General features: G+C 41.7%; 1 protein-coding gene across 3 annotated transcripts; it reads right to left on the bottom strand.

The window, feature by feature from the left end:
- Positions 1–2796: 2796 nt before the first annotated feature.
- LOC103704458 (DNA-repair protein XRCC1) lies at positions 2797–17895 on the bottom strand. Of its 3 annotated transcripts, none has more exons than XM_008787741.4 (10): positions 17733–17890; positions 17562–17616; positions 15833–15942; positions 15567–15743; positions 15264–15452; positions 13890–14001; positions 12349–12434; positions 4447–4557; positions 4219–4305; positions 2797–3406 (listed from the first exon to the last, which is right to left on the bottom strand). In XM_008787741.4, the coding sequence occupies exons 4-10, from the start codon at positions 15738–15740 to the stop codon at positions 3089–3091; spliced, it is 1077 nt and encodes a 358-aa protein (XP_008785963.2). In that variant the 5' UTR covers positions 15741–15743; positions 15833–15942; positions 17562–17616; positions 17733–17890; the 3' UTR covers positions 2797–3088. The 3 variants fall into 3 exon arrangements, with proteins under 3 accessions (XP_008785963.2, XP_008785972.2, XP_038986401.1); XM_039130473.1 differs by lacking the exon at positions 2797–3406 and adding an exon at positions 3414–3845 and having other exon boundaries at positions 17733–17895; XM_008787750.4 differs by lacking the exon at positions 17562–17616.
- Between the last annotated feature and the right edge of the window lie 1546 nt (positions 17896–19441).

Here is a 19441-nt window from a genome sequence, read left to right as displayed (position 1 = left end):
AAGGCAAGGATCAAGTATTACACTTTATTTTTTTCTCTAAAAGGAAAAAATCTAATTATCTAAAACATGTAAAATCCTCATTCCAAATCACCAATATTCCAATAAGAAGTGCTGCCTCAAGGAAATAAATGGACATGTTTTAGTAATTAGGTAAATAAAATTAGGAGATGTGCATGTCTGCTGTAGCTTAAAAAAAGGTACTTATAAAGTGCTTCTTAGAAAAAAATAGGTGTTTGATAAAAATATTTGAGAAGTGCTTTTATAAGAAAAGACTAAAGAAGTGTGTTTAGGAGAAGCTAGAAATCTTGCTTTTGGCTTCTTTTTGCAGGACATCTTTAAAATATAAACTTAATAGACTCTAATAATTAATTAAAACATTAAGATAAATTACTTGTACTAATCATTTTTGAGAGAAATATATGTGTCCGTAATGCTAAGGTGTAATATGGTAAGCACTAAGAAAATATCAATGTATAATTAAGGTATGAAAGAAACCATTGTGCTCCACCATGTCTTCCAGAGAGGGAATCTAGAGTTAAAATGTGCATTGAATATGGAAGCCAAAAAGCTCCCCGGAATGGGTGTAAATTTGGATTTTTAGCCCTATGCAGTGGATCGATGGTTATTTAAGGGACAAAATGCTAACTTTGCAATTGATGATTCAGAAAAATCCGTGAGTGTAACATGTTTTGCAAAGGTTCTAGGAAAGACCAACTGATGCTAGCAAAAAAAATCCCCATCTCAAGTATTGTTCAAGGAAAAAGGAGCAGCAACCAGCCGCCTTGGGGAAATCCTTGAGAGCCTCAATTAATTATCAAGCAAGACTATGCGGCGGCACGAGCCGAAAGAGCTCAAACAGATACGGTGATATAATGAGTCGCAGAAATAGATAATTTTAAACATTCAACAAAAATAGTATAGAAGAATTTTTAAGAGAAAACAATTTTCAATATATTAATCGTCGAGTATTTGAATGCAAGTTGAATTATATTACATCAACCGGAGTTGGATGACAAAAGTTATGGCCCAAGAAAACCGAATTTCTATCATTGAAGTTTGAGCCTATAATCAGATGATAGAATCTATGATTAGGTTTCTTTGTAGTTGTCTTATTTATTTTGCCTCCTTAACCTAGTTATTATAGATTAGGTTACTTTGTAATTGTCTTATTTATTTTCTTACTTCTGCCATCATTATAAAATTTCAAGAAGAAAAGAAAGAGCATGGTATTTTATTTTCTGTATTATTATTTATTAGTGAAACATAAATTCCTATTATGGATAAGAGAGAGTTTGTCGGTCTTGCCAAGTTTGCCAACAAGGTAAATTGTCTATTTATTTATTTATTTATTTTTGGTACATTGGTAGCTCACGTCAGTCTAGCATGAATGCCACCATCAGTATCATGAGAAATAAGATAATATAAAAGTAGGAGGGCAGAATCAATCCTTTGAATAACCGTTTTTTTTTACTTCTACATGCTTATCCTAACCTTGCACAGCTAGATCCCCAACCCTATGGGTCCTGACTTATGTGATCAAGCATTTTCCTTAAATAAATTTTTGCACCATTTGTGCTAGTTCTTGGGGCACGCATGTCATACCTGATCACATTGCAAGTATCTTTTTCCACCGGCGGAATTATTCAACTAAAAATTGTATAGAGGAGCTCGAAGGCCAACCTTTTTAAAAGGCCAAAAAAGTGTCAAACGTAACAGCGAAAATGATGCCCTCGTAAATTGGCTCCATCCAACAACATCATAAGGAAATTAGATGTCTTCTTGTTATATTAATGATAAGTTTTCTTGTGGATATTGAATTGCCAAATGCGTTGCTGCCAAATGCAAATCATGTTCAATTGTTCGCTCTCTAAAAGAAAATCTTATCAACTACATGCCGTGATGATCAGGCCAGTTGATGTGGTAATAGACGAGGGCAATGCTAAGTACCTATAGTTTCTCTTTCCAATTCTTCTTTCCTCCTTTGCAATTCTTGTGCTGGTTGGTGCTTGTGTTCTTGATCTCGGAGTGGCACATCGATCACCTCGAGGATCATGCTTTTCTACACCAACAAGACTCGAAATGGTAGGGGAATATGACAGAGGATCCATCAATTTGGAAGAAGATGAACAGAATCTGAAAACGTTTATAGACCCTAGTCGATACCATGAAGAATTGCAGATCCTTAAACCGGTTGCAGAAAACAAAAACTTAATAATCCCTCAGTAAGAAAGTGACTCAACCAAGAAATCAAGAAACGCTGGGTTAAAGTAAAGCTGAAGGAAAAGGAGAATGAATCAAGAACACCAAAGTTGCATAAAAAGAGCATCAGTAAATGAATGAAAACGGATCAAGAAAGACTAAGAAAACACAAAGATCGCAGCATGATGGTATCTGCTCAAAGAATGAAATCGAATCAAGAAACACCATAATTGCATGATAGACATCACCAGTCCACAACTAAGGCACTGCATACAGTATTCCAAGCAATGTCGATGAATGGAAAAAGAGCTAGAGTTCGGATGAGCAAAAACCAGCAGACTCAAATTGGTCGTGTGTTCTGAAAGAGAATCTCTAAACAAGTTTCAGACAGCTGAAAACCAACCAAGAGAGTTCAAGAAACGCCAAAATTGCTCAAAGTATAATATCAGCTGATGAATGAAAACGAATCAAGAAAAAGCCTCCAGTAAGGGAAATGAAACAAGAAACACCAGAACTGTATAAAATATAGCATGATGACAACCTGTCTGAAGTTGCGACGATCATATAATATGTTGATAACAAATCAGGCACTTGCCCTGGAGGGAATGAAAAATTTTTAATTTTTTTTTTAAAGCAAGCCATCACCTACAATGTTGTCAAAATCTATTGGACTGCAACAACCTGATTGCAAAGAACCCATCAATGGCAGACAAGGAAAAGTTAACTGAAAATCATTACTATGACTTTCCCCTTCTTTGCAAAACAGAAAATGGCAACTCAGTTCAATAAAGTAAAACAGCATAAAGAAAAATACAAACAAAGAGTTACACCTAGCTTGATCCTTGCAGAAAATAACTTTTTTCCCAACTTTTCTTACCATTCATAACTCTCAAAGATTTTTGCAGGCAAGATCTATTTCTTCTTCTGTCATTTCAATAGTTTGATCACTGTCAGACCCTGCATCATAGCACTTGATTTGCATATCCTTGCTGTCTTCCTCATCAGCATCAGTTTTGCGCTTCTTAATTTTTACAAGGGAATCATCTAAATGGTCAAACTCATCTTCATAGATTTTCTTACATGTGATGGCCAATTCAGAGAGCTCTTCCGTTGAAAGCAATCCCCTTTTCCTCCTCCCCTCAAATTCGGCCAGCTCTTTGACAGCATGAGGGACAAATTTCCACTGCTCAACCACATGCTGAACATCCTAAACAAGTTTTTTATTAAAATTGAAATGCGTCAGACACAAGAAACAACATATAAAATTTGTAATGTAAGATGAAATATTTAAATGCTAAACGTCTGACAAAAAGAACAGAGAAACATCTTGGAATAGTTGACAGAGAAGGACAACCCAGTAGACTGGCATGCCCATTATAGCAGCTGGTCCCTAGAGGCAGGAATTTCACTGGCTTGTCTTTTGTTATAATAAACATATGTTAAGTTGGCAGCCAGGAAGAAGTTCTGTATGCTGAGAGTAAAACTTAGTGGGCTTTACCAATGTCCCATATACCGAAGAACAAAAAAAATGGACCAGCTAAGGATTGCAATTTTACAGTATCAAATATAATGTGATACAACCTGCTTTTGCGCATGCCATTGTTTCTGCCACCCAGCAAATTCATCCAGCATCCATTTCTTACATGCTAGGATATGCCATAGTATGAGTGGCACAAAAACAAACATGATTAGCACTCTTTGTTGCTAAACATCATGATTCAGAAAGGACATTTGAGGTCAATCTGTCAACAGTATGGATAACTTGACAGCTTTACAATTCCATACACTAGCTACCCAAGTTTTACTTCACTCTCTAGGGATGAGCGGTACTCATCAATGATAATATATCACGTCTTTATCTCCAGGAAACAATTCCATGTCAGCAAGCTAAAGATCCGAATAAAAAAGCCAGGGGCATATTCACTCATGCGCATCGCACATGAAGAAAAAAAATTGGTCTGTTTTTTGGAAATAGTATCTCGAATTCCAAAATCAAGAGCGTAGCAATAAGAAAAATACCTGATTTTTCCTTAGAGATTCTATGGCATCTTGCAAGCAAGTGATAAGACCTTCTGCAGCTATAGTCTTTACTTCATTTGGCTCTGGCTATCACAAAAGTTAAACAAGATATTTATAATTGTAAATGACCTTCTGTCCATCTTGGTGACTTACCAGCTATTTGTAAACATGCTTTTGATACAACGAAATGCGTTGTGCTATGATATTAAATACTGATAGGAAATTTACCTTGTCTTCTTGACTCTCCAGCCATGAAATTGTTTTATTCAAATCATCATTAGCCCACTCTTTTATTTTGGCGGGAGAAACATAATCTTTAAAAATATTAGGAACTCCTTCCTACACCAGCATCAGTATTAAAGAACAAAAAAACAGCAGATCCTTGAAACAACTGTGGAATGGGAGTTTAAAAAAATGCAGATGAAATAGCAAAAAACTGAGACATATATTTAAAAAGAACTAGCAAATAAGATGTATATTTTTTCTGTTTGGATTTGCACAGTGATGCAGGGTGTGTTAACCTTGGGAGGCATTTCTCCAGTTCCTCTGCTAATCAAAATTATATTCCAAATTATGCTGCATATCAAGACACCAAGAAATAAATATGATAGAAAACCGTATCTACTATGCAGATTTGTATGTCCAAAATGTTTCCCCTTCATATCCAGATACGTCAATGATAGATACCAAATACGTCAATGATACACATGCATGTATGTATATCTATATGTATATCCATATACGTCAATGATCGATACAAGATATGTCAATGTATGTATAGGTCATTAAAATAACATAATCCATGTTTTAGATGCTAGTAAACTTCCACAAGCTCATCATTTAGTCGTCAATCAAATATATAGGTCCCAAACTTCATATTTTAATATCAACATCATAGATTACAAAATTAACCATTCATCATTAAATGTTTAGCATTAAAAAAGAAAGCAAGCACCCACCCCATCATATTTGAAGGTATCCAAGAAATATCTCAAGCGTATTCAAGACATATCTGGAATGCTTTCCTAATTTTGAAAAATAGGATAGTTTACACAAGTACCGGACATATTTCCGAGAAGAATCCGACGAGGATCAATATCCGATACATATCTGTTGTGGACCCAGCGTGTGATTTGAAGTAGCCGTGCTTCCTAGCTCTTTCCAGATGTTTTCTTATCTACAGCCTCTAAAACAATGACTGGAAAGCTAGAGCTAACTTTCCACATCAAACCTCATTAACCCACCTCAACCCCTCTAAAAGAGGAAAACAAAAATACAACTAAAATACTATGATTAAAGTAAAAAATCCTTAAAGATACCAGGGTCACCTGTCAATTGCACATTAAGAGATTGATAGTTTAAATATAATAGTTTTTTGCTGATGTGACAAAGAACCATCTGAGGAGATTCATTGTTAAAAATTTGTCAAATTAGAATAGGGTATGCAGCATGCAACCTTAGAGAAATCTGAAAAGACGACAATGTGGTAAGAATGAAGGGAGAAAAATTCCCTGGATTAATCATCTTTCATGTATTGGTCAATCTATACAAAAGGATGGAGAAAGGCACCTCTGAGCATTATGATATCCAATCTATAGATATCATGATAGGCGCACTCGTCCACAGCGGGTCCGAAGACCCAATCCCCGATATCTGGGGGCCTTCATCACCCACGATGGAAGCAGAGGGAAGAAGAGCTCGGCGTCTGCGAGAGCAACGGAGGAAGTGGGAGACGCTCGGAACGTGGGAAGTGGGAAGGCAGGCATGCAAGCTCGGCTCGACGTGGGAGACGCGGAACGAGGCGAAGAGACGAGCCCCGAAGCTACGCGTGTGGGGTACGACGAGGTGGACGTGGGACGAGGTAAGGGGGAGTTGAGCTCCGAAGCTCAGCCCGTGGGGTACGGGAGTGGATGAGTGATGGTGAGGAGTGAAGAGTGATGGTCCGGGTTTCATGGGAAAAGGGAGGAAGTATTTAATGTGGTGTATGCTTTGGGATATGGGACGTGAATTGAGTGATACTTTGTATGGGTCTTCTCTCACCCAAAAGAGAGTGTGTTATTTTCATTGCATTGGTCTAGCTCTCACCGTAAAACGAGCTGAAAAATATATCATTCCGTTTCTCCCTTTTGTTCCTACTTGGCTCGACTTCATCCTTCTCTCTTGTTCACCTTTCCTGCTTCTGATCGGGACCTATCAATTGGTATCAGAGCTGGCTATGTCTAACAAGGAGAGAATAGAGCGGTTGGAAGTTGAGACGAGTACCATGCGGGAGGAACTACATGGCTTGGAGGCGCGGGTTGATGGACGACTCGCGGAGATCTTAGAGGCTATTCGACACCTTCAGATCACTGCTCAGTCGCCGACACCGTTCGAGCAACCTATATCCCCTCCTCAGTCACCAAGGGGGGGTGGTTACGGACGGACGGAGGAACTCGCGATGGTCCAACGACACCCACGGATGGACTTCCCGCGGTTCACTGGAGATGATCCGATTGTTTGGTTGGATCGGGCCGAGCAGTATTTCGATGGCCAAGGAGTCCCTGTCAACCGACGGCTCGTTCTACTTAGACGAGGAAGCTAACCACTGGTGGCAGTGGTTACGACGAGCATACCAAGATGAAGGGGCCACCATTACTTGGAGGGTTTTCGAACGGGAGTTGTTGGCTCGGTTTGGACCCAACGAGTATGTGAATTTTAACGAGAAGCTCTCCCGAGTTCAGCAACAAGGCTCGGTACGAGAATATCAACAGGAATTTGAGAAGCTGGCTAACCGAGTCCGGGGTTGGCCACAGGACGCGCTCATCGGAACCTTCGTCGGAGGGCTCAAGGAGAAGATCGCGAAGGAGGTTCGTATGAGGCAGCCGCACTCACTCCGGGAAGCAATCACGGTTGCTCGCATGAGGGAGGAAAGGTTGGAACAAAAGAAGAAGGCCACTCGAGGCGTTCAACCACGACTGACTGGTATCCCACGGATGCCCAACCCGAGTCTCCCTGCACCGCGGCTACCGGCGCCGATGCCGATCCAGCGCATCACATGGGAGGAGATGCAACAACGGCGGGAGCAAGGTCTTTGCTTCAAGTGCAATGACAAATTCACTCCAGGGCACCAGTGCAAAACTCCCCAGGTTCACTTAATCGAAGCGGACCGAGAGGAGGACGCGGACGGAGTTGGCGATGGGGAACCTGACCTTCATGGCGAGGGCCAGACCAGGGAAGAAGCGCAACCAGTAATCTCGCTACACGCACTCTCTGGATGGACTGGACCGAAGACGATGCGGGTGATGGCGCGAATACAAGGGCAACCAATGACGGTCCTCATTGACAGTGGATCCACTCACAACTTTGTGAGTGACCGCATAGCCAAGCAACTGCGACTCCCCATTGACTCCACTGTACCGTTCGAAGTCCGAGTTGCGAACGGAGACATCCTTCAGTGCCGGGAGATGTTCCGGGCAGTGGAGGTTGAGCTGCAAGGGAAGAAATTCCTGGTGAACTTCTACACCCTGCCGCTTGTCGGGTTGGACGCTGTCCTTGGCATCCAATGGCTAAAAAAAGCTGGGACCCGTGCTTTGCGACTGGAAGCAAATGACTATGAAGTTTTGGTGGGATGGACGGGAGTGTGAGCTCTCCGGACAACCGGCACGTCCCGCCCGAGCCCTGGGTTTCCCAGGGATTCAGCGAGAACTAAAAGGAGGGACTCAACTTTTTGCTGTCATGATCAGAGGCTCCGAGGTGCAACCCTCCGGGTCTGACACGAGAGAATGCCCCAGAGATCTACAGAAGCTGCTTCAAGAGTTCTCCCCTCTCTTTGAAGAACCCCGAGGGCTTCCGCCGGAGCGAGCTTTTGTCCACCGGATTCCACTCTATGACGGAACCTCAGCCGTCAACGTCCGGCCATATCGGTATGTTTACTACCAAAAGAATGAGATCGAGCGACAAGTCACCGAGATGCTGGACGCCGGGATTATCCGGGAGAGTCAGAGCCCCTTTTCTTCTCCCGTCTTACTTGTAAAGAAAAAGGATGGCAGCTGGAGGTTCTGTACGGACTACCGGGCGTTGAATGCTGTTACTGTAAAAGACCGATTTCCGATCCCTACCGTTGATGACATGCTGGATGAGCTGCACGGAGCCAGCTTCTTCACCAAGCTGGACCTTCGAGCAGGATATCACCAGATCAGAGTTCACCCCGACGACATCCACAAGACGGCTTTTCGCACGCACAACGGCCACTTTGAGTACCTAGTGATGCCCTTCGGGTTATGTAACGCTCCATCAACGTTTCAAGCCATCATGAATTCCGTTTTCAGAAGGTTCTTACGCAAGTTCATCCTGGTTTTCTTTGACGATATCCTGGTGTATAGCGCTACGTGGGAGCTCCATTTGTCTCACCTCCATACTACGCTCCAGATCCTCACAGAACATTGCTTTTATCTACAACCATCTAAGTGCTTGTTTGGGCAACATCAAGTTGAATATCTGGGCCATATCATCTCGGCTGCAGGAGTACAGGTGGATGCCAACAAAATACAAGCGATGAAGGAGTGGAGGCAGCCAACCACCGTAACGGAACTTAGGGGATTCCTGGGACTTACCGGGTATTATCGGAAGTTCGTCAAGAATTACGGGATCATCGCCGCCCCTTTAACGACCCTGTTAAAGAAAGGGAAGTTTCAATGGAGTCCACAGGCCGAGCAAGCGTTCAACCTCCTCAAAGAAGCCATGACTACCACCCCGGTACTAGCCACGCCCAACTTTTCAAAGGTTTTCGTAATTGAAACTGATGCTTCAGATAAAGGAATTGAAGCTGTCCTAACCCAAGGGGGGAGGCCCTTAGCTTACATGAGCAAGGCGTTGGGTGTGAGGAAGAAAGGATGGTCCATGTATGCCAAAGAAATGCTGGCGATCATGGAGGCCGTGCGGATGTGGCGACCTTACCTGTTAGGAAGAAGATTTCAAATCCGCACCGACCAGAAAAGCCTTCGACACTTCTTAGAACAGCGTGTGAGTACACCAGAACAACAGAAGTGGGTCGCAAAACTCTTAGGATACGAGTATGAAATTGTATACAAGCCCGGGAAGGACAACACAGCCGCGGATGCCTTGTCTCGCCAACCTGAAGCAGCCCTGCTCCATGCCATTAGTCGACCGCTCTTTGACATTTGGGAGGAGATCCGGGCTGCCACCCGAGAGGACTCCTATCTGCAAAATAAGATCCAGCAGCTAGACTCCGAACCTGAGTGCATGAAGGATTACGAACTCAAGGGAGGAGTCCTGTATTATAAGGAGCGGGTCCTGATTCCTCCGAGGTCACCCCTGTGCAACAAACTGATGGAGGAATTTCACAACACCAAGGTCGGAGGGCATTCCGGAGTCTTGAGAACTTACAAACGAGTCTCTCAAGCCTTCTACTGGGAAGCAATGAAGCGGGATATCCGAAGGTTTGTGGCAGAATGTGTGGTCTGCCAGCAACAAAAATATGAAGCTCAAGCTCCGGCTGGATTACTGCAACCCCTTCCGACGCCTACGCAAGTCTGGGAAGACATCTCCCTAGACTTCATCGAAGGACTACCGCGGTCCAGAGGTAAAGATGTAATACTAGTTATCGTCGATCGGCTGACCAAATATGCCCACTTCTTGCCTCTATCTCACCCGTATACTGCTAAAGGAGTAGCAGAGCTTTTTGTGCACCAAGTGGCCCGCTTACATGGGATGCCAAGGTCGATTGTTAGTGATCGGGATCCTGTGTTTGGGAGCACCTTCTGGCGAGAATTCTTCAAACTACAAGGGACCTCCCTCAACATGAGTTCGGCTTATCATCCGCAGTCTGATGGCCAAACTGAGGTGGTTAATAGGTGCGTGGAGCAATACCTCATGTGCAGTCAGTACCCAAGGACATGGGAGCACAACTTAGCTTGGGCGGAATACTGGTACAATACCACTTTCTACTCCACTGCCGGGATGACACCGTTTCAAGCACTATATGGGAGACTTCCACCAACAATTATTCGATATATGGACGGTGTTTCAGTGGTAGATGAGGTCGACAAAAACTTGGTCGACCGCGATCAGTTGCTGAAAGAGTTGAAAGGTAATCTGGAGAAGGTGAAGAACAACATGAAGCAACAGGCAGACAAAAGACGGAGGGAAGTTACGTTTGAAGAAGGCGACTGGGTGTTCTTAAAACTTCCTCCGTACCGGCAGCAAACAGTCTTCCGCCGAGCTCACCAGAAGCTAGCACAAAAGTACTTCGGGCCTTATCGCATCACTGAGCGTATAGGGCCAGTTGCTTACCGGCTGGCGTTGCCGGAGACTGCCAAGGTCCATCCGGTGTTCCACGTATCACTTCTCAAAAGACGACTGGGAGAAGGACAAGCCACCTGCACTGCGCCACCACCGATACGGGAGGATGGCAACCTCGTGCTAGAGCCCGAACTTGTCAAGGACTACCGATGGGTTAACAAAGGAGGAAAGCTAACAGAAGAAATCTTGGTGCAGTGGCGTTCGCTTCCGAAAGAGGACGCAACTTGGGAGGACTATGGGCAGCTAAAGGAACTATATCCTAAGACAAACCTTGAGGACAAGGTTTCACCTGAAGAGGGGAGGGATGATAGGCGCACTCGTCCACAGCGGGTCCGAAGACCCAATCCCCGATATCTGGGGGCCTTCATCACCCACGATGGAAGCAGAGGGAAGAAGAGCTCGGCGTCTGCGAGAGCAACGGAGGAAGTGGGAGACGCTCGGAACGTGGGAAGTGGGAAGGCAGGCATGCAAGCTCGGCTCGACGTGGGAGACGCGGAACGAGGCGAAGAGACGAGCCCCGAAGCCACGCGTGTGGGGTACGACGAGGTGGACGTGGGACGAGGTAAGGGGGAGTTGAGCTCCGAAGCTCAGCCCGTGGGGTACGGGAGTGGATGAGTGATGGTGAGGAGTGAAGAGTGATGGTCCGGGTTTCATGGGAAAAGGGAGGAAGTATTTAATGTGGTGTATGCTTTGGGATATGGGACGTGAATTGAGTGATACTTTGTATGGGTCTTCTCTCACCCAAAAGAGAGTGTGTTATTTTCATTGCACTGGTCTAGCTCTCACCGTAAGACGAGCTGAAAAATATATCATTCCGTTTCTCCCTTTTGTTCCTACTTGGCTCGACTTCATCCTTCTCTCTTGTTCACCTTTCCTGCTTCTGATCGGGACCTATCATATCAGTATGAGTAACGAAGTAAAAAATTTAAAAAGCAATGATGGACAAAGGCACCTCTGAGAATTATGATAGCCAATCTATAGATATCAGTATGAGTCACGAAGTAAAACATTTAAAGAGCAATGATAGAAGCTGCTTCATTATAATGAGCTGAAAGTAGAGGCACATGAGCATATGAACAGAAAAGCAAAAAAAGAAGGATGTCAGAGTGATTCTGTGCAATAATATGCATCGTATTATAAATGTAGTACATCTGAGAAACCTTAGTAAAAGCGTCGGAAGGAACCCCTGATTCAAAGACACTTTTCATTTCTAAATTCTTGAAATTAGACATGCACCAAGCAAGATCCTAGTGATAGCTTCTTACATGGATTAGTTGCACGTTCATTTTCCTCATACATGACTTTTTGATAGGAAACAGTGACAATAGGATCTGTAAAGTTGGAGCAAAGTAGATGAGATAAGGCTATAAGATTTGACTATCTTATAGCGATTCTTTCAAATAAAGTTTGCCGTCTCGGTACCGGACCCCGTACCACTACCACACTAGCACAATGTCGGTACAATACGGTATGAGATTTTTGTAGCGTACCGAATGTCGGTACACCATCGTACCAGATTCTGATACCGAACCGGTACAGTACGATACGCCCCGTACCATACGGCTCGGGCCGGTATGGCATATCTTGCTTTCAAATACACACAGAACATTTTAAAACCCATGAAAACTAATGCTACTAAGTATAATAGACAGATTATACAGTACGTGCAATTTTAAGCAAAAACAAAGGCAGAGCTTGAGTACTTACAGCCTTTGAAAATTTCAAATTCAGTTTCAAATATTTCTTCTTTAAGGCTACTGATGACCCCACAAGGGAGAGCTGGCATATCATATATACAAATCTCAACTATATTAGTACATCCATACTAACCTCAGATATAGCAAATCCAGTCAGCCTTGCATGTGATCTTGTTTCAACTTGCTTTAGAGGTTCATCAGGCAGGGCATTTTTCTTCTCTGCAATCAGGTGAAGGAGAATAACTTATAAAATATTACTTTTCATCAGTTTGTTAAACCCAGACTTCTGTGCCATAAGACAAACCATAAAAAAAATCCATTGCAATTTAAATGATTTTCTATGCAACAGCAGATTAAGATCCATTACTAGGTGTTAATGCAGGATGCTAAGAACACAACACAAACATACAGGAAGAAAATTAGGTCAGAACAGAAAAAAGAAATTCTCCACCATGATTTAGACCAAAGGAAAAGAGAGAATTGCATTGGCGCATGACCCTCGGTTTTGTTGGATCTTAATAAAAGCATGACCTTATTTCCAGCTCGGTCATGGCATCCTAACATCACAGCTCGAGATCAAATCTTGAGAATATTACTGTTCAAGGCCAAAATGTGATGTTATAGGTACATTGTTTCTTGATATATTGTAGTCAGTCAAACTACTGATTTTTAGTCAAGTACCACAAAAGCATAATTTCCAGGGTCAGATTATAATGGTATTCGAGCAGGGATTAGTGCTTAAAATCCACCAATACAACAATCAGATCCAAGTACGTAACACCATTTACTAACCCATGGCAAGAATGCAATAATAGGTTTTTTCATGCCTAGTGCCAGGTTTGAAATAGGAGAGGATAAGATAGTAAGGTCATCGTGCAAAGACGTTTGCTGATAACATAGTCTTCCAACAAGGTAATTCCACAACTAGTCAGAAGCAAGGGTTGAAAACTTGATTTAGATGTAGGTTTCGATTGCAACACATCAGGTTTCAGTCATGTACACTTTCAATTTGAGTCCTAGAGCACTAAAAAGCATTCAGAAAAAAGGGATAAAAGTTTCTAAAAAAAAGGAAACATTTTTTTTGACATCTAAAAAAAGGAAATGTAAGAAGTGAAGAATACATATATCATGTAATAGATCTAAAAGAAATCTCCTGTTTAAATGTTCCAAAGGCAACGATCAACCCTAGGTTGCTAAAATTTAGTGTTATTGAATTAAAAATTGGATTTTAATGCACAAATCCCCTCCCCTGCAAAATTTTTGGAATAAATGACTTTGGTGACAATGGCAATCCAGTAGGATGATGACATCAACAACCATCAACCTCAATCAAGGTAACAGGTCAGTGCTTACTAGTTAATTCCTTCTAAAGCTGATATGATCATTTACAATTTACAGTTTGTGAAAATGATAACAGAATCAACAAAGAAACTCAAAATTTCATAGGAATCCTAAAGATTTGGGGGTTGAAAAAACTTATAAATTTAGATGTTCCCGTTCTATAGGAAAGTTTATCCTAAAGACCAAAAATTACAGCATCCAAGTTACAAAGAAAATATGGGTGGGGAAGCCACTCGAAATAATTGAAAAACATTGGCAATACTGTAACATTAGAAAAGCTTCTGTCCAATTCAAACTTTCAAGTTACAGAGGCTAGTAATCATAGTTCATCACCTTGGCTATTCTCAATTTGCCTGCTGCATTTTCTCCATGGTCTTCCAGCATGCATAAGATAACACTCAATGTCAATAAGCTTTTTCTGGTGGTAACAATCTGATATCCACTCCTGGGACGATCAAAGTTGATATCATCAGGACATTGTCACATTGTTTGGGTGTCAAGAATAGCTAACCAGCTAAAAAAGATTTTCAATTAAAGATGTAGTGCTTATAATTGCCATATGACTTGTCCTACGCAAAGAGCACACCTGCCGGTATTATATTGTCATTTTGTCATTATCATCAAGAGTTCATAGTGTAAATATGCATGCCAGAAAAGATTATTAATGACATCAATAAACTAATACCCCAAAAGAAGCTAACTAACTAATAAAAGAATAACCACCAAAAATGGTCCCTAACTATTGCATCAAAAACCTACATTACGTGCATTTTTTGAGATCATGCAACCGAAGAAAAACCCTTCAAATTTCCTGATACCTGAAAATAGTACAAATGAAGAGCAAAGATGACAAGGATTAATATAGATAATCACATTTGACTCTTGGTCAGAAACTACAACCAAAAGAATAAAATCAAAATATGGTCTCACAGAGCATTTACTGCTACAGAAGTGGCAAATAGCCCACCGTGAATGATTGCAAGTTGCTTTCCTCTTGAGAGCCAAAGCATGCTATTCTAGTTGATTTTGGATGCCACATATTCAAGCAAGTCCATGTGTCTTCCTTAAAATGCTTTACAAATAAAAGCGTATACCATTCTTCATGATTCCAGTTTTAATCTTTGTTATAGATTTTTTTTTTTCAATCTAACCAAACCTGATAATAAATTGCATGACTATTATGCTATCACCAGGTACAAAAGGTAAGATGTTACGAAACCCAAAGTAACACTAAAGCAGCTTGCATATAGCATCTTTAAGAGGTGTTATCCTTTCAGGAATTGACTGTCTACATTGTATTTCCACAGAAGTCTTGAAATCCAAAAAGAAAAACAAAGAAAAGGAGAAATATGTATAAACAAGATAACTACCATGACCATAAATTGAACAACGAAAGCACAAATAGGGATGTTTCAACTGAAAAAACAATAACATAGGATATGAAACACAGGATAGCTGCCAATTAATACATGCAACTCGCTGAAAGGATTAGAAAAAGCAGAAGGCAGGAACAGAAAGAAGAAGGCATATGGGGCACCTTTTAGCACAAGATTGACTCCATACTAATATAGGGAGTCATTTCTAGACAGAATGGGCTGTTCATGAAGTCCTTTTCTTTCCAACAATTTGGAAAAACAAATCTACTAGATAGCAGAAGTACATGGGAAGGTGGAATACACAAAAGGGACAAAGGAAAAGAATTATAACCTTTGAGACTATAGTGCCACAATCAGCTTTGACTTGTCTAAATTTAGGAGTATTAGGAAATGCACAAACAAGAAGGGTACAATCTGAAGTCCAATCAGCTTGATATTCTGCTCCCATCTCTAATGCCTGCGAACGCAATGTGCTCCGCTCAGGGTTAACGAACCCTGACAAAACAAAAACCACCCCATCCTGTCCAAATGAAGATGTTAAAAGACCCAGGTTAATGTCTTCAAAGATAAAATTTTATCATTTTGGATAAAAGAAATATTAACTTTCAATATTTCAAAGGCCCTTGTTTATTACCAGAAGCTTTGAGAAGTTCAACTTGTTTTGAGCAGTTTCATTTGAGCAGGTACTGCCACCTTCCTTGGATTGTTTTTTCACCTCTCCAGAGGCAGCAACCTGCTTCTTTCTGCAGGATTTGTTCCCCTTATCTTTAGAACTCATTGAAGAAGGAAGATATCTCTTTGCCTCCATAAGCTTGTCATTGTGAGGATCCAAGAATTCATCAGAAATTGTTTAAAAGTCTTACAGGACAGTGACTCAAACGACTAAACAATGATTTGTACCTTAAGCAGGAAGAAGATGGCAGTCCTCCCTGCAAAATGATCTTTCTTTTCCTCCTTTCGTGATGTTGCAAATGCTTGGGCAGATTTATGGGCAGCTTTTCAAGAACCCTCTGCAAGTACAATACAAAAGTAGCGGAGAAAAAAGATGAATTGCTACATTCATGATACAAGTATAAGCAAGCAGCTTGAGCAAAAAACAATTAATATTGGGTATGTAAATCTGAAGCAAAACAGATTGCATCAGTTGGTATAAAAGAGTGAATCTGCGTTAACTTCTAGGCTATCAAGTATCAACGAATACCAAGACCTAATTACAACATCATGCTTTAAGCCCGCCAAAAAAAAAAAAGGAGGATGGGTTCCATATGACAGATTGGGACTTCAAATTCTCAGAAGGATGTTCCAAACAAAGGTAAAACTATAACTTTATTTCTAGTGGAAATTCAGTTAAAGGAAAGATAGTGCACCGAAATAAACGGAAGGAGAGGAGATCTTATTACTAATGTTATTGTAACAATGGTGGGAGTACCCAGTCAAAATTACCCCTGCCATTCGCTTGGGAATCACCCCCCGATTTTCTAACACAAAATCTTCTCCCAAATGGAAGAGGGTTGCAGCAGCTGCGCAGTAGGCTATAACCCAGTTTCCAAAGATGAGGAAATTTTAAAGGTTCAATCAATAGACAAACAATCAAATCTTTTCAACGGTTGTATTCTGCCATCGAAAACCAATTGACATGACGGTGGTATGATATCCCCTTCAGAAGACATAGCATGCCCAGCCCAATCATTACATGGACGGGTGATTACTAGCTAAAAGTTTTTCCTTTACAGTGGCATGTGTCTTGTAGAGGTGTTTCTCATCAATCAGCGTACACGCATAGGATCAAAGTTAAGCAGGTATGCAAGTTCCTATGGTCTGAGTTCAACCGGTTTTTGATAAAACAATTGCACAACAGATCCTTCGATTTATTTTAAACCTTCGAATAAATTATCTATTGATACAGAAGGAACTCTAGTATATGAAATGGGTCTTGAAGCGTGAATTAACACTGTCCTTAAGCGAATTTTGCCCCACTATGTTGCTGTTGGTGATCCAGCAAATTCACTCCAAGATACAAAAAAACCAAAATAGAATTCTAGCCAGCAAAACTAGGATTCCCCAGAACAACGAAAATGAAAGATTTATATAGAAGAAGTTATTTAAATCTGTGAAGGATATTGGCAATTTATAACTCTGAAATAAACTCTGAACCAACACAATCTTTGGAATAGTGCCGGTTCAAAACATAACTACTAGTGCATGATATGAATGCTTATTAAGCTATCTAAAAAACTCTACACAAGCAATGTGGGACTAAAACCCCTCTTAACATCTCTTAACATTACAAACTATTAAAGGAATGAGACTTCCAACATTATCCGTGTCAAGTACAGCATTCTATTCGAAATATTTTGATTCCCAATGTCCACCCTCTCCTCTCCAGAATCTACGATTTTTTTGTGTACTATCAAGATTGAATATAAAGTTTGTAATTACATAGACGTTATTTAGCCATTGGTTTCGTGGATGAGGAAAAGTTATTTGGAACCATGGGCACAAATAAAAAAAGCCATCAAGAATTGAATCCAATGCCCTAAAAGAAAGAAAGAAAGAAAGAAAGAAAGAAAGAAAGAAAGAAAACATCCGTAATACAAAGCCCGTTCGATAATAGGCATGGATGGCGTACCCTGGCTTGTAGGAACTGCCATTCGACTCTAAGCTCTGGATCAGAAGAAGGGATCCTGGCGATTCCAATGATACATAACAAGGGGGAAATGGCCAGAGTTTATCGAAATATGCCGCTGGATTTGAAAAAAAGGAATTGAAGAAATCATCGAAAAAAAGGGAAGTTTCTTACGAGAGAGGGATTGGGAATCTGGTCTTTGCAGTCCAAGAATTCCGGCAATTGAGCTCTCGCGGTCGTGACGAAGAGAAAAGCGGCTCGCCCAAGTGACACGGAACAGGAAAAGGTTTCGAGACACCCTAATGGGTAGAGATTTGAACGTTAGAGAGAGGTTGTTTTGATCGGCTTCAAGCCATCGCTTTTGAGAGCTTGCAGCCATCATGCAGCCCATGTGATGCTGAGTCAATGGGCCGGGCCACGGTATAACCAGACCTCGCCTTCTTCGGGGTCCATAGAAAGAAAACAAAGGAGGACTACGGAAACGGAAACAGAGGGCCAACCTCAATGACTGATAAATTCTGCTCTACCCAAGTTGCACATCTAGGCCAAATTTATGCAATTTTTCTGCCTAGACAATAAAAAATTTAAAATGAGCTCAGGCCTTAAATATCCAAGGATTGAATCAACTAGACTGATCTTGGTGGAGCTCCAACATCCTCCACCTGCTCATTAGCCAAAGTCGTGCTTCGGTTGACCTCCTTTCCATGTCATGTTGGGTCTAGCTTTCCTCTAGCCATGCCCTATCTTGAAAGAAACTTTCAGGCTTCAGCCCCGGCAAGAATTGAAAATTTTTCGTGGCTTGGGCATGGACGCAGTCCAATTTCAAAGCCAAGCTCGGCTTGAAACCTAAATCGGCCCAACCCAACCAAGCTTGGTTGGGTACCCAAAATTCTTTACCCTGCACCTAGAGCTGATCACGGGCCTTCTGGCCCGCCCGGCCCGAAATTTTTCGGGCTTGGGCATTAAAAAAAAGGCCCATGGGTCGGGCCTGGGCAAGAAAAGCGGCCCGACCAAAAAAATCGGGTCGGGCTATTCTGGACCATTTTCAGATTCTAAACAAAGAAAAAATCGGGCCTATCGGGTCGGGCCAGGCTAGACGGGCCTAGAACCAGATTTATAAAGTTGGGTCAGGCCTAGACAAAAATTTAAGCCCGACAGTCGGGCCGGGCCGGGCCTGGGCATAGCCATCGGACCTACTTTCTGCTGTAGAGTCCGACCCGAGCCCGGCCCGGCCAGAGTTTTGATCAGCTCTACGTGCACCCTCACTTGTGCTGCAGCCAACCTTTCCATTCTTTAATTTAAAGCTGATCATAGGCTGGGCTGAAGCATAGAAAGTGTCGTATTGTAAATAGACTCGGTCTGAAGTTTGACTAAAAGAAATATATATAGTTTAGGCCCGAGCCTTGGTCCATAATCAGCTCGATTTTAATTCCAAATCTTCACAAATACCTATACATTGGCCACAATAGGCTTGGCCTAAGATTCTCCTACTCAGCACAGTATTACATGATAACTTGCCCCAATTCCATCTCCATATAAACAACAAAATGCATTGATGAGCATCCTCATGACAAACACAGCTATAATCATTGTCAATATTAACTTTCTCCATGATAAGTGATTTATAGACAATTGGCTTTAGGAGACACACCAGTGCCCTAATATTGCATGTCCTTCCAACTTGGGCTACCCTTTGAATGTCAAAATCTTGCAAGCCACCTATGGAGGGAAAAGTTGATAAAACTTACATCCCAGCCACCTGAAATGGCAATCAAATAATTCACTTTCCGCTCATCCCTCACCATATCCATGCTCAATAAAAGCGATAGTTATTGATGATAGAGCACCACCATGTGTTGTGTGATGTTGTCCCCAGGGGTAAC

The sequence above is a fragment of the Phoenix dactylifera genome, chromosome 9, assembly GCF_009389715.1.
Source record: "Phoenix dactylifera cultivar Barhee BC4 chromosome 9, palm_55x_up_171113_PBpolish2nd_filt_p, whole genome shotgun sequence".
In the NCBI taxonomy this organism is placed as follows: Eukaryota; Viridiplantae; Streptophyta; class Magnoliopsida; order Arecales; family Arecaceae; genus Phoenix; species Phoenix dactylifera.
Note: the sequence above shows the minus strand (reverse complement) of the source record. Positions and strands in the feature narration are given on the sequence as shown.